The following is a 14,032-nucleotide window of genomic DNA, read 5'->3' on the forward strand; positions in this document are numbered from 1 at the left end:
ACCGTACATTAATGGATATGGTTAGAAGTATGCTAAGTAATTCTAAAGTACCCTCTACATTGTGGATGCATGCTCTTAAGACCGCCGTATACATTTTGAATCGGGTTCCTAGTAAGGCAGTTCCAAAGACCCCTTTTGAACTGTGGACAGGAAGGAAACTGAGTTTGAGACACCTGCATGTTTGGGGTTGTCTAGCAGAGGTTAGGATTTATAATCCACATGAAAAGAAATTGGATTTTAGAACGATCAGTGGTTATTTTATTGGTTACCCTGAAAAATCCAAAGGGTATAGGTTTTACTGTCCTAATCATAGTACGAGATTCGTAGAAACCGGTAATGCCAGATTCATTGAGAATGGTGAAATCAGTGGGAGTGATGAACCACGTAATGTGATTATTCAAGAAGTAAGGGTACAAGTTCCTTTACCCATAGCTTCACCTAATGTTGTTATTCCTACAGTTGTTGATCAACATGATGTCGTGGAACAACAAACGAATAATCAACCACATAATGAGATTGTTACCAATGAAGAGATTGTAGAACAACCACAAGAAATAGCATTAAGAAGATCTCAAAGAGAAAGGAGATCAGCTATCTCGGATGATTACGTGGTTTATCTGCAAGAATCTGAATTTGACAATGGAACTATTAAGGATCCGGTTTCGTTTTCACAAGCCATGGAAAGTGATAACTCTACTAAATGGATTGAAGCCATGAATGATGAGTTGAAATCAATGGACCAGAATGAAGTCTGGGATCTTGTTGAATTGCCAGAAGGGTACAAGAAAGTTGGTTGCAAGTGGGTCTTCAAGACCAAACTTGACTCCAAAGGCAATGTAGAACGATATAAAGCCAGACTTATGGCCAAAGGTTACACTCAAATGGGTGGCATTGATTACAAAGAAACTTTCTCTCCTGTGTCTAAGAAAGATTCACTTAGAATTATCATGGCATTAGTGGCTCATTATGATTTAGAGCTACATCAAATGGATGTGAAAATAGCCTTTTTGAATGGGAGTTTAGATGAAGAAGTTTATATGGATCAACCTGAAGGTTTCTCAATTAAAGCCAAGGAACACTTGGCTTGCAAACTTAAGAAGTCGATATATGGACTTAAACAAGCTTCTCGACAATGGTATCTTAAGTTCAATGATACCATCACTTCCTTCGGATTTACGGAAAACACTGTTGATCGTTGTATATATCTGAAGGTTAGTGGGAGCAGGTTTATATTTTTGATTTTATATGTCGATGATATTTTGCTTGCCAGCAGTGATCTTGGTTTGTTGCACAAAACCAAGAAGTTTCTCTCTAAGAACTTTGAAATGAAGGATATGGGTGAGGCATCCTACGTGATTGGAATTGAAATATTTCGGGATAGATCACGCGGATTGTTAGGGTTGTCTCAGAAAGCATATATTGAAAGAGTTCTAGAGAGATTCAATATGAGTAAGTGTTCACCTACTGATGCCCCTATTCAAAAAGGGGATAAGTTCAGTCTTATGCAATGCCCGCAGAATGAATTGGAACGTAATAGAATGAAAGCTATTCCTAATGCATCAGCAGTTGGGAGTTTGTTGTATGCACAAACCTGCACTAGATCGGATATCAGTTTTGCTGTTGGTATGTTGGGTAGATACCAAAGCAATCCCAGAATGGATCATTGGACAGATGCAAAGAAAGTAATGAGATACTTGCAAGGAACGAAGAATTACATGCTCACATTTAGAAGGTCTGATAATTTGGAGGTGACTGGCTACTCAGACTCAGACTTTGCTGGATGCGTTGATAGTAGAAAGTCCACTTTTGGTTTTTTGTTCTTGTTGGCTGGTGGAGCAATATCGTGGAAAAGTGCGAAACAAACTATCACTGCTACATCTACTATGGAAGCTGAATTCGTGGCGTGCTTTGAGGCCACGGTTCATGGATTGTGGTTGCGGAACTTTATCTCAGGACTTGGAGTTGTCGACTCTATTGTCAAGCCGCTGAGAGTTTATTGCAATAATTCCACAGCAATATTTTTCTCCAAGAATGACAAGTATTCTAATGGTGCTAAACACATGGAATTGAAATACTTTGTCGTTAAGGAAGAGGTTCAGAAACAAAATGTGTCAATCGAGCACATAAGCACACAATTTATCATCGCAGATCCATTAACTAAAGGGTTACCACCAAGAATTTTTAAGGAACATGCCAATAGGATGGGTCTTGAGCGTAACCTATAACAGTTGATTTATATTTTTGGATTGCATTATGATGGTTATGTTATGTTGGACGCTTTTAATATCAAATTAATGTGTTTCTGCCATTTGTTTCCTGTTCTAATGGTACGTACATGTCTGAGAATGAATTAACGAATACAGGAATAGTCTTTTGTAAAAGACATGATCGTTGGACCTTTTGAATATACTCCTCGCTAACTGACTGTGTTAGGCAGTTCTCTAGTGTTATAGTACATGGAAGGGACTATGTTGAATATTAAATATAGAACTGCCATGACTTGCATTAGTGAGCTGTTAATAATGGTATTATGACAGTGACCAAATTATGATAGGGTTTGATATGGTTTAATGTGCGCCTAAAGTTAATTTCGTTGAATTGTGATATAAGTATCATATGGGCCAAGTGGGAGAATGTAAGAATATTTCCGTTATTGGCCCACATTACGCAATCAGCACATATGGTAATTATATATTGATGAGATTATGAGCCATATTTTTTCCCCTAAGAATTTATGTGATTGGTCAAATTGATGGAGTTGTTTTCTAGAATCTTACTTTGATGGAAAGAAGAATAAATGCTTTATTAGGAAACAGGTCCTCTCTCTGCCTATAAAAGGGCATGCAGTCCATCATCATATTTATGTTACTATATTGCTAGAAAAAGGGTCAAGAGAGAGAAACCTTTTCTGTTAGGGTTTTGCAGGTATTATCGCTAAAGTTCTCGGATCAATAGTTCACATGGATTCGAGTACGCTTGCTCGTATGTTTAATTTTCGCCTTATGTTATGATTGTGAGAACATGATAGTTCTAGATCTTGGATAGATTGGGCTTGTTAATTATTTAACGGCATGATAGATTATTTTACACAACCTTCTTAAATAGAGTCTGAGCAGCTATTTTTAGTAGTAAAAGGGAAACCTATCCATCATGTTGGTCCCTTGGATGATATCGAAAATCGATTGTTGGACACAGATCAACACATTCTTTACCTCACGCCCGCTTGTTAAATGGTTTTAGTGCTAGGGTTGTGCCTATGCCGTGATGGGGATGTTTGCATCGGTCACTGGATGATGAACGACGCCCCGTGATGGTGTTGGTCCCTTGGATGATATCGAAAATCGATTGTTGGATGCAGATCAACACATTCTTTACCTCACGCCTGCTTGTTAAATGGTTTTAGTGCTAGGGTTGTGCCTATGCCGTGATGGGGATGTAACGACCCGGATTTTTGCCCTATTTTTTTTTAATACAAATTTGAAATGTTAAAACTAATTCAATAATTAGTTAGATTTATTAATTAAATTACATTATTATGTGTATATTTGATATTACAAAAAAAAAAATCGTAACATATTATACTTTAGAGATATACATTCATCCATTGTCTTTCGTATCTAAACGCTAATTAGAATTCTATTGAAACTATATCTCTCTCTCCTCTCGAATTCCACCACCTCTATACTTCTCCTCTATAAATACCTCTCTCCTCTCTCACAATACAACACTCCTAGTCCTCTACAAAAACAAAAAAAGAAGAAACGAGGGATTCGATTTTCGTCCATATCACGTCCCTCTATTCACGGCCTGTTTTCTCGTAGTTGCTGTCTTTTTTAGGCCTAAGTTTCTTCACGAAAGTTGTAGAGGGCGTCGAGACCTTCGATTTCGACCCAAGAATCGCCCAAAACAGTCAAGAATTGATAGAGTTATCGCCATTCAAAGTTAGGTAAAATTCTCGGATTCTGATTTTCAGACAGATTTAGCGATCCTTCTAAACTTCCATTTTTCTACTACTTAGAGTGGTTTTCGGGCTTAGACTTCTTCATGAAAGTCGTAGAGCGTTTCAAGATCTTCGCGAGAGATACAAGAATCATCCAAAACGGCAGATGTTTGGTCAAGTTATTCCAGCCCTAAGTTGCTGCTAGAATATCAATCTTTCGCCACCAAACGAAAACCCACCGGACTCCACCGAATCGCCTTGTCCGGATTAAAGGTATTATAATCTCTCCCCTGCCTTCCCTGAGTATATTAAGGTACTATGATGTTAGTTTTTATGATTAGAATCGAAAAGAATTGAAATTGGAATTGAACGAATAAAACCCAGTTTTTTCGAGAATGCACTGTTCACGGGCGTGAACACTGTTCACATTTTTTGGGGGTTACTGTTCATACCCGCTGGAAGTAAAAAAAAATGGCAAAACAATTACAGTTATTCCCCTGGACTTCTTGAATTTATAATTTTGGCTACAAGAGATGTGTTTGGGTGGTTTTAACTTACGTGTTATATATGAATGATAATGAAAATAAATGAGTTGCCTTGGTTTAGTGTTAATTGAATATGATTTTTATATTAAATAAATAGAATGATGAAGGATTACTAGTTAAATTATTTGTTTGATAAAATTTCTCATTTATTTAATAAATTAAGGGCATGGGCCCAATCATAAAACTCTACGTGCTTTACTTACTCGCACAGTACCAATTGCTATGTTTGCTTTCCCATTAAAATATATCATGTTTACTGATTATGTTATTATGGATTCATGATTGTTGTATTGTTGGGTCGGACTTAGATTCGTTTGGTGATTTCAATGAGAAATTATGTAGACGTTGTTATGGTTAATGAAAAAGGAAAAATAGATGAAAGTTGTGGGCTTAGCAGGACCTCTGGGGTAGCCTAACAGGACCTCAGGTATTGAGGGTAGCCTGAAAGACCCGGTGTTGCTAGGGTGGCCAAGCAAGACCTCAGGGGTAGCCTGGCAGGACCTCAGGGGTAGAGGATAGCCTAGCAGGACCTTGAGGGCAGCCTGATGGATCTAGAATGGTGAGGATGGCCAAGCAGGACCTCAGGGGTAGCCTGGCAGGACCTCAGGTATTGAGGGTAGCCTGGCAGGACCTTGAGGGCAGCCTGATGGACCAAGAATTGTGTGGATAGTCTACTAATACCCGTGATATTGAAGGTAGCAGAACGTTTGAAATATGTTCAACAGAATTTTGAGTTTGAAAAAGTGATGGATACTATGGTGCAAGTATGATTATGAAATGTGATATTCAAAAGAAATTAAATTAAAGGCTTGCTAATGGATTTATTTATTTAATGCTTGTCATTCTATTATGAAATTTTCATATGAATTGTGATAAAGCTGCTTAGCTGTAAAGTAAGAAGTTGGTAAGGTTGGGCTTTATTCTACTGAGTGAATTATCACTCACGGATACGTTTATATCCTGGTAAATCGGTTGCTTCGGCGATCAATTTGCCAGAGTATGCAGGATTCAATGGTGGAGCAGTTTGACACAGGAAGAATACTAGGGGCGGAGACCGAGTATGCTTGGGATCTGTATCAAGACTAGAGTCGCTTTGAAGTTATTTCAATAAATTGCCAGATTTTATTAAGGTTAAATAAATATTTTTTTTTTTGAGTCAGTATCTTCCATGAGAAGTCGGCTCAATGCTTGTCAGACTAATGTTTACCTTTGAATAAAAATTTTGTATTTTCAATTTGAGTTGAAATAAAGAAATCCCTATATTGATACTTCCGTGTTTATTTGGTTGACTAAAGAAATCTTTTCCGAAAAATAATAATTTATGCTGCCGATATTCGTTTAAAATATCGGGGCGTTACAGGGGATGTTTGCATCGGTCACTGGATGATGAACGACGCCCCGTGATGGTGTTGGTCCCTTGGATGCTATCGAAAATCGATTGTTGGATGCAGATCAACACATTCTTTACCTCACGCCCGCTTGTTAAATGGTTTTAGTGCTAGAGTTGTGCCTATGCCATGATGGGGATGTTTGCATCGGTCACTGGATGATGAACGACGCCCCGTGATGGGCTCTTATGGGATGGGCTTATTAAGACAACTCTTTACACTTCAATTTGAAATTGAACAGGAAAAAAAAAAATTGAAGTTTAAAAAGTCGTCTTGTAAGAACACTTCAATTGTCGAGGTGCTTTTTGGCCGGCTTTACGGGCCATAAGGACATAGCCGTGGGACCAATTCTCAGACTGGATCAAACCGGATAATACAGCCATTAGATTAAGTGTAAAGAGCCGTTTTATAAGGACACTTCAATTGTCAAGGCGCTTTTTGGGCTTATAGACACGGCCGTGGGACCAGTTCTCGGACTGGATCAAACCGGATAATACTTTCCAGATGGGGTTAGGGCCACACATCTAACGTTACATATCAACTTACACAAAACTATATATTGATAACATGCTTACAACTCTCACATACTCGCACTTACACTTTAGTGTAGTCTCAGAAATTTCGTTAAAAACATGAAAGTACATTATGAACCAGGCATAAAAAGCGGCGAGCAAAAAGCCCTTTGCGCAGGTGCTCTGCAGGGATCAACATGCTAGCACGCAAAATCATTCCTCTTCAAGATCAGTCGTGGCCTTCCAAACTTTACCGAGATGGTCGTTTGAGGAACTGGAAATTTTCCTCAACAATTCCGTTGGGAAAATAGCGAGAAATTATCGACATGACCGGGTACACGCAATGAAGAAGAAGAAGGTAATGCACATAATCTTGACATACTATTACATATCAAAAATTTCGAAAAACCAAAGATTAAGTACATTGTCAATTTTATTTGGGCCTGTTTGTAGAATCAGCAATGGTAGAAATCTTCCTCTGGAGCTCCTGCTTGTTTGCACCAACAAGCTTGTCTATTTGTCTCCCATCTTTTAGGAAGAAGAAGGTTGGGGTCGCTTTAATATCCCATGAAGTACTGAATTCCTGCACCATGCCACATAACAAAACTCATGTTTATCCATGTGTATTACACATCCAAGAGAATTCGACTGTATAAATTCACCAACTTAAATGAACTCGGAAGCATCGAAGAGTAGTTCTTACGGGTAGTTCATCAACGTCCACGGTTACGAATATCATGGAAGAATATTTATCGGCAAGATCAGAATAGGCCGGTGCTATCGCCCGACAAGGACCACACCATGTTGCGCTGAAATTTGCCACGACCTGTTTTTGAAAACAGGAAAACAATACCAAGTCTGTGTCTGAGATTGAAAACAAGTCACGGTATCGAAAGCTCATGTTAACCCCATCTTTTTTTTTGTCAACAATGTTAACCCCATCTAAAGGGTTGAAAGATTCTACTCATTCTTTTTTCGCTTTACCACGACAAAAGGGAACTGATTAAACGACTTACTATCTTGCGATCCCTGCTTGATTCTGAGATCTTGTCTTCCCAACCCTGAGTAGAAGTTATGAGGTGGACGTTTCCGCTGGCGAGCTGTACTTGGGAGTTCTGCTCACTATCAGTTTCGCTTTTACATCCACATAACTGCAGAATCCATGGAATGCAACTTTTCGTTGGAGGGTGTTTAAGCAAATGAAGAGGCAGGAGTTTCTACAGTACTTGTTCAAATGGCCACTGGTAGCATAAATATTGGTCACTATGATGCAAAACCAAGATAGAACTGGTTTAAATCCAAATTATCCAATTTGAGAACACCTCAGCAATTTGTTCTTAAAAGTTGGTAAAAAACTTGTCATTTCCTATGATTGTATTCCAGAATTCAAAAACATAGGTTTTTGTTTCATCAGAAACGGTTGCTTTCCAATGTCCAGAGTTTGGGTAACCGTCGATCAAACAAGCATTTGTAAAATGTTTAGGAGAAATATCAGTTTGTTGTGTTTTAGTGCACCTGAAGAAATACCATTTCTTGGATCAAGAAAGAGTAGGAAAAGAGTAGGAATGGAATTACAGAAGAGTTAGGGACTACGATTGCTTTCCAATGGGGAGCCGGGGATCCCTGGAGGAGAAAAAGTTTACTTTGAATCTAGACCGTTAAAAACACTCGTGGACGGCTTGGATGTGTCCTGCAGGATGCACTACAGGAAGTGCCCTGCAGGATTTTTGATTCCTTCCAATGGTAGCTTGATTAGAAAGACTTACATTAGTCCAGCACTGTCCCATTGGGTGTGGAAAACTGAGCCTAGATGACAGATCAATGCGGTACGTACCCTGGAAATGAACATCCATCAGATAGATAAGATTTCGAATGCTTGTACAGAAATATAATTCATCTGAGTTTTGCATAAGCTCCAAGAGTCCCAGTGTCGTAGAAAGTTTGACAGAAACTCCACCAAAGATTACGGTAGGATTTGAGTTAGGAGAAAGGCAAGAGACAAGGTTCTTTTTCTTTTGGTAATGAAGAGTATCCCGATGAACCGGACTAACCTCTCCAGCTCCTCCCTCAGCCTTTTCCAATCGTTTGCGTGAGTTGAGGTGGCCCCAAGGACAAATCGCTGTCAAGGGGAATCGACCTGCGACCTTGGGGTGGTAAACCCCGCCGAGGCAAGTCGATTAACCAATGCGACAACTCCTTGCGGTTGGAACGAAACAAGGTTGTTCGTTATAATAGTGAAATACACTCTCTTTTTTTCTTTTGGAAAAGCACCAAGCTTTATTTTTTTTTTTTTTTTAAAACCTAATTTATGCTATCCTAAGAGACTTGGGGGAGGGAAATGGGGCTAAAGGGGATCGAACCTTGCCCAGAAAGCACCAAGCTTTATGAAATTGGTGAATTATGGCAATGTGTGGAGATCTATGAGATAAAGAGGAGGTTTACCACTTGAAAATGGGAAAAGAATACGTCTCTAATCTTTTTCCAATGGTAACTAAAGGCAAAACCACAGCAAATTGCACCTGAGAAATCTACCTGTTTCTTCTTTTATTCGCATCGACAAAAGAAGTATTGATCAACCTCCCTCACAATTTGCAATGCGAAATTCTACGGATAAATTGCAACAGAAGGCATGCACATGTTTTGTCATTTTTTTTTGATAGGCCACATGTTTTGTCATTAAATAGATTCAACAAGACAATGCAATCAGAAGGGGTCACAGCGCACGCGACAGGGCAAGTTACCCTGATTTCTTTTGGAGAAATACATGATTTAAAGAGAAAAAATTTCAGAAAGAAACAAGCGAAAAAGATGGCACTTTTTATAAGAACAAATTGGTTAACATAACATAACGGAGATTAAAATGGGAAATGGAACTAAAAGGAAAAATTACCTATGGATTATGGATTAGAAACGCTTGTTGATCCAAACATATTGGAAGAGAAAAGATTGTGAAAGAAAGATAGGCAGAGGAGATCAGCATAAGGTTCCAAGTACTTTGAAGATGAAGAATCTGGTTTGGAACAGGGAATGAAAAGAGGGCCAAGAGGCTGTAATACCTTGAGAACCCAAATTTCAAATAACAAAAAAAAAAAAACTTGAGAAACCCAAGTAAGGTTATTCCTATTTTGGGATAACTAACTCCTGAAATTCCTGCATGACAAAAATGCCATTGTCAATGGAACACTATTTGGGGTCATGGGAACATGGGGTTTTGGGGTCATCTTTGGTAGTTGCATATTCAACATACAATTTGGTTTTTTTTTTTTTTTTGATCCGCCAATTCGGTGAAACGTGCAATTTGGTGAAGCTAAACCTGGTCAACCTCCAATGTGGGTAGGATCAAGACTCAACAATTTATTTTATTTCTTTCATATTGGGAACAGCTTGTGCGCATATCGACTAATCTTTCTTGGCACCGAAGTTAACAATTGGATAAATCTCTAGCATCCCAAAGATTAAGAATGTTTGACCTTCATGATATTTAACTAATGTTCTAACGGTTGACTAGTCCCGCCTAGGCGCTAGGTGGTAATCCAAGCCAGTTTAGGCAGCCGACTAGTCGGTGCTAGGAGGCCGACTAGCCGACGCTTGGAAGCTAACTTCCGCTCAACTAACGCCTAACGATTTTTGGGGACGTTGTATTTAACTTTGTGACCTCTTGGAAATAACCCTCTTGGTTACTGTCTCAGGCCACTCAGGCAAATCCCTTGGGGTTTGGATCAAGACTTACTCGTTGAGTGTCAATAATTTTGTTAGGGTTATTCGTGACCGAAACCCTGAGCACAGTACTAGAGCGGATAACACTCAGTTTTCACATAACCTGGATCACATTAGGTAGAAGATAACTAAGTAAATCTCTTATGCTACATTGAAGAAATGGAAGATAGATAGAGATAAAAGCTCAAATGTTAAATTCTAAAAGAACCCAAATCCATAAATTGGACACTAGAAATGGAACTCGATTTTTCGCACGACAAATTCTGTTTGCGAAACATTTTCCTCATACTTGATAGAGAAAACACACACACATACACAAAACCGCGACTTTGAGGATGCATTACCATGTCCATGTCTTCATCTAAGGACGCCGAATTGTGGAATTCTAAGAGGGTGGTTTCTTACTGCCTGAGGATGGATTCTTATTGCCTGAAGATGGTTTCTTATTGTGCATTTCAGGTTTCCAAAATTCCTCAATCATCCCAACAACTTCACTCATAGTCGGCCTCACCTCCGGTGCCTCAGCAACACAAGAAAGTGCAACATGAAGCATTTTCAACATCTCTTGTTCTATAATCTGGTACCCATTCAGCTGCGCGTCGAAGACCTGAGCCGTCCTTTCCTCCCTGACAACCGACCGGACCCACATTGGCAGATCAACCCCGTCACCTTGCTCCGAGGAGTTGAGTGGGTCCCGTCCTGTCAGCATCTCAAGGAGGAGGACACCGTAGCCGTAGACATCGGACTTTTGGGTGACTTTTTGGGTTTTGATCACCTCTGGAGCACGGTATCCAGGAGCGCAAGGTGTGGTGGAAAGGGATATTGACAGTGGAGTCAAGCCAAAATCGGATACGCAGCTGTCCTGGAACTGGGAGAGGAGAACGTTGGTGGACTTGATGTTCCCGTGGGTGAAGTTACGGCCTCCCTGGGAATGGATGTGGGCGATTCCCTTGGCTGTTCCAAGTGCAATCTTCAACCGCGAGGTCCAGTCCAGCAGAGTTCTTCCTAAGCCATTGTTACCTGTTATTTGTATGGAAAGGTATTGCGAAATTTAGAACTAGAAACTATTAGAATGCGGCATGACTGAACATATTACTCTATTTATGCAAGTGAAAGCATACCATGCAAGAGAACTGACAGGCTTCCCCCCGAGGCGTAATCGAAGACTAGTAATTTCTCATTCTTGGAGAAGTAATAAGCGCGGAGGGGCGCAACATTAGGATGCTGCCTGAGCCTCCCTATGCTCTCCATCTGCTCTTCGAATTCCGTCTTTCCAGCCCCAACTTCCCCCAACCTTTTCACCACCACCGCAGTTCCCTCATACAACCAAACCTTGTATGTTGTTCCATAACTGCCAGTCCCGAGAACTTCAGCCGAAGCCTGCAGCAAATCATCCATATGAAACGTATAGGAACGTCCTGGAAGAAAGATCAACTCGTTCTTCTCCTCGTGTTCCGCCTTTCCTTTCGGAAAACTACCACTACTTTCACTGTCTTCCTTCTTCAAGCAGCAGAAGAAGAACACCATAATTGAGAGAGTTAGTATCGAAGAGCCCCCGATTGCAATAGACATGATACCAACAGGCTTGAGTTTCGTATCGGAGCCAGAATTTTGGTCTCCAAGGACTTCTGGTGGATATGAAATGTCCATAGTGGAAGGAGAAGGAGAAGGAGAAAGGGTGATTGTAGAGCAATAAGGCAAAGGAGGACCACAGAGGTAAGAATTCCCCACAAATGAAGATATTGGAAACTTCCTAAGGGGATTTGGGATTGGGCCAATCAGTGTGTTATAGCTCAAATTCAGTCGCTTGAGTCGTGGCAAATTCGTTAATGAGGTTGGTATATTGCCACTAAAGGAGTTGAATGAAAAATCAAGCACACTAAGTTGGGAGGAGAGAAAATTTGGGATTTCACCAGAGAAGTTGTTGTGCTGAAGATAAATGGATTGAAGGGTAGAAATGGAGGGAATATCAGGAGGGAGGTTGCCATTTAAGTGGTTGGACCGGAGGCTTAGGACTCCGAGCGCGTCTAGCTTTCCAATCGTATTGAAAGGGATGGCGCCAAATAGACCGAAGCCCGGGAGATGGATGGAAACAACTCTTGTTCCATTTTCATTACAAGTGATTCCCAACCAAGAGGTGCAGATTGAGGTATTGTAAGTCCAGTTGAGGTTTCGGGTGTGCGGAACAAGAGAAGCAAAGTCCAGGAGGGCTTGTCTATCGGAGTTTAAATCACTAGCAATCAGTGGAAGAACAGGCAGTAGGAAAAAAACGGAAGCGACTACCGGAAAGTATTGGAGCTTCATGTGGAGTCTGGATTTGGTGAATGTGCTGATTATTATATCAGAGATGACAATTTGGCCTCAAGCAGCTCTTGTTGCTCTTCTGCTGCTGTAAACGAAAACCATGAAAACAGAATAAGTTTGGAAACTAGCAACCGCCCGAATGAGTAAACTGTACATGAAGAACAGATTCAATCTCTTGCATTGCAAGGAGTGGAAGGAAGATTTGAAAAGATAAAAGAAGAAGGGATGAGGATGAGTCTTCAAATTCTAAGCAATGAACACAAGCAAACATAGTTTAAAAGCAACAAAAGTTTGAAAACAAGTAAATTAACCATGGTTGGGGAGAGAACCAAAATAAGGCAACGAGGACACGAAATTCTGTCCATGTTTGATGGAGATGCAAATAGTCTTGGAAGATAACTCATTCTGTTCTTGCTTGACTATCAAAGTCGAAATTAAAACATGTAATCGGCATGAATTCTCTTTGGCTCCTGCTTTGTACATTACCTTAAGAGTAAAACCCGAACAACGATTCTTAGTAGTTCATGTTTGTGCACATTTAAGCTGATACGTTTGGTTGATCGCGGACGTCAGTGTAACAGAATGACAGTAAAGAATAAGAAGAACCACAAAAAAAATTGATAAAAGAGAGATACTTTCTATGAATTTTTATAAATCAAAACAATGTTGCATACGGGAACGAAAAAATGTTAAATAGGAAAACTTCCAACAACTGTAATCAAGAAAAGTCTATACGGAGCTTTGCTCCTGCTTTAATTGGGCTTCTCGCGAGTGGGCGGTGAGGTTGGGCCCATAATTAGTCGAGGACCGAGGTGCACGCAAACTGGTAAATTCGGACGACTAAAGTTATCAAAAAAATGCGATTAAGAAACCAAGTAACAGTATGTAATACATTTACCAAAACAAAAAGTATTTCCTAAATCTAATTACAGTCCTAAACAATTAAAACCAATAGATGCAATTGAAAATCTCAACTGCATCAGGAACCCAATACCCATTGAATGCAGTGAGGCACTGAAGTCAAGGATCGAGAATCGGGCAGATAACTATCGGCTTCTTAGATTTCTTTTCAGAATTTAAGCTGCAGGAACTCCTTTGTCAACTTTTTCATACTGAAGGCTAACAGCTGTCCCCGGAGTTACTTAAGACTTAGGTTACATAACCTCCGGTACGACCACGACCTGCTTTCAGTTCTCGCTCTCACGGATTTTAATAGCTTGTGATGTTTTCGAAAGACAATTTTATCCCATGTGCGTTTTTTTTTTTTGGTAATGTATGGTGTCTCGGGTCAATTTGCACAGACTTCAAACTTATCCCTCTTGCCCTTTCCACAATCGTTTCAAATGCTTACATGTGAACCAGGTACTGTAGAGTGCAACGTTGGCTGGTCAAGACATTAATATTGTTATGTCCCACGTGAAAGGTATATCCATTTCGAACAATTTTTGTTCCAATAGTAAGCGAGTCCGACAATAGGTACACCATTTGGTGTACACTAAATGCACACCAAGTTGTGTGGGATTCATTTCGGTGTCTCACCCAAATGGGAGTCATTAAATTGGTTTAGAACATTGTTTTAAGGATCCTTATAAAAAACTAGCTCAGTTAGATATCGATAAGGGCTTG

The 14,032-nt window shown here is 39.9% G+C and overlaps 2 protein-coding genes across 3 annotated transcripts; both read right to left on the reverse strand.

The window, feature by feature from the left end:
- Positions 1–6,400: 6,400 nt before the first annotated feature.
- On the reverse strand, positions 6,401–9,452 carry LOC131320664 (thioredoxin H4-1-like). Of its 2 annotated transcripts, none has more exons than XM_058351434.1 (5): positions 9,273–9,452; positions 8,152–8,216; positions 7,402–7,536; positions 7,089–7,211; positions 6,401–6,968 (listed from the first exon to the last, which is right to left on the reverse strand). In XM_058351434.1, the coding sequence occupies exons 2-5, from the start codon at positions 8,170–8,172 to the stop codon at positions 6,819–6,821; spliced, it is 429 nt and encodes a 142-aa protein (XP_058207417.1). In that variant the 5' UTR covers positions 8,173–8,216; positions 9,273–9,452; the 3' UTR covers positions 6,401–6,818. The 2 variants fall into 2 exon arrangements, with proteins under 2 accessions (XP_058207417.1, XP_058207416.1); XM_058351433.1 differs by having other exon boundaries at positions 6,402–6,968; positions 8,152–8,220; positions 9,276–9,452.
- An 828-nt stretch (positions 9,453–10,280) lies between these two features.
- LOC131320665 (probable inactive receptor kinase At5g58300) lies at positions 10,281–12,656 on the reverse strand. The gene is made up of 2 exons (XM_058351435.1): positions 11,224–12,656; positions 10,281–11,122 (listed from the first exon to the last, which is right to left on the reverse strand). Exons 1-2 carry the CDS (start codon positions 12,404–12,406, stop codon positions 10,488–10,490), a joined length of 1,818 nt encoding a protein of 605 aa, XP_058207418.1. The 5' UTR covers positions 12,407–12,656; the 3' UTR covers positions 10,281–10,487.
- Positions 12,657–14,032: the final 1,376 nt, after the last annotated feature.

The sequence above is a fragment of the Rhododendron vialii genome, chromosome 3a, assembly GCF_030253575.1.
Source record: "Rhododendron vialii isolate Sample 1 chromosome 3a, ASM3025357v1".
NCBI classification, from domain to species: Eukaryota; Viridiplantae; Streptophyta; class Magnoliopsida; order Ericales; family Ericaceae; genus Rhododendron; species Rhododendron vialii.

What these genes read in the sequence shown, in the direction of transcription:
- LOC131320664 (XM_058351434.1), bottom strand. Translation starts at nt 8,172, where the DNA reads ATGGGACAGTGCTGGACTAAT. An exon ending in TGGGACAGTGCTGGACTAAT is followed by an intron (nt 7,537 to 8,151) that starts GTAAGTCTTTCT and finishes TGGATTCTGCAG; the next exon opens with TTATGTGGATGTAAAAGCGA. An exon ending in TGGACGTTGATGAACTACCC is followed by an intron (nt 6,969 to 7,088) that starts GTAAGAACTACT and finishes GGCATGGTGCAG; the next exon opens with GAATTCAGTACTTCATGGGA.
- LOC131320665 (XM_058351435.1), bottom strand. Translation starts at nt 12,406, where the DNA reads ATGAAGCTCCAATACTTTCCGGTAGTCGCTTCCGTTTTTTTCCTACTG. An exon ending in CCTGTCAGTTCTCTTGCATG is followed by an intron (nt 11,123 to 11,223) that starts GTATGCTTTCAC and finishes TACAAATAACAG; the next exon opens with GTAACAATGGCTTAGGAAGA.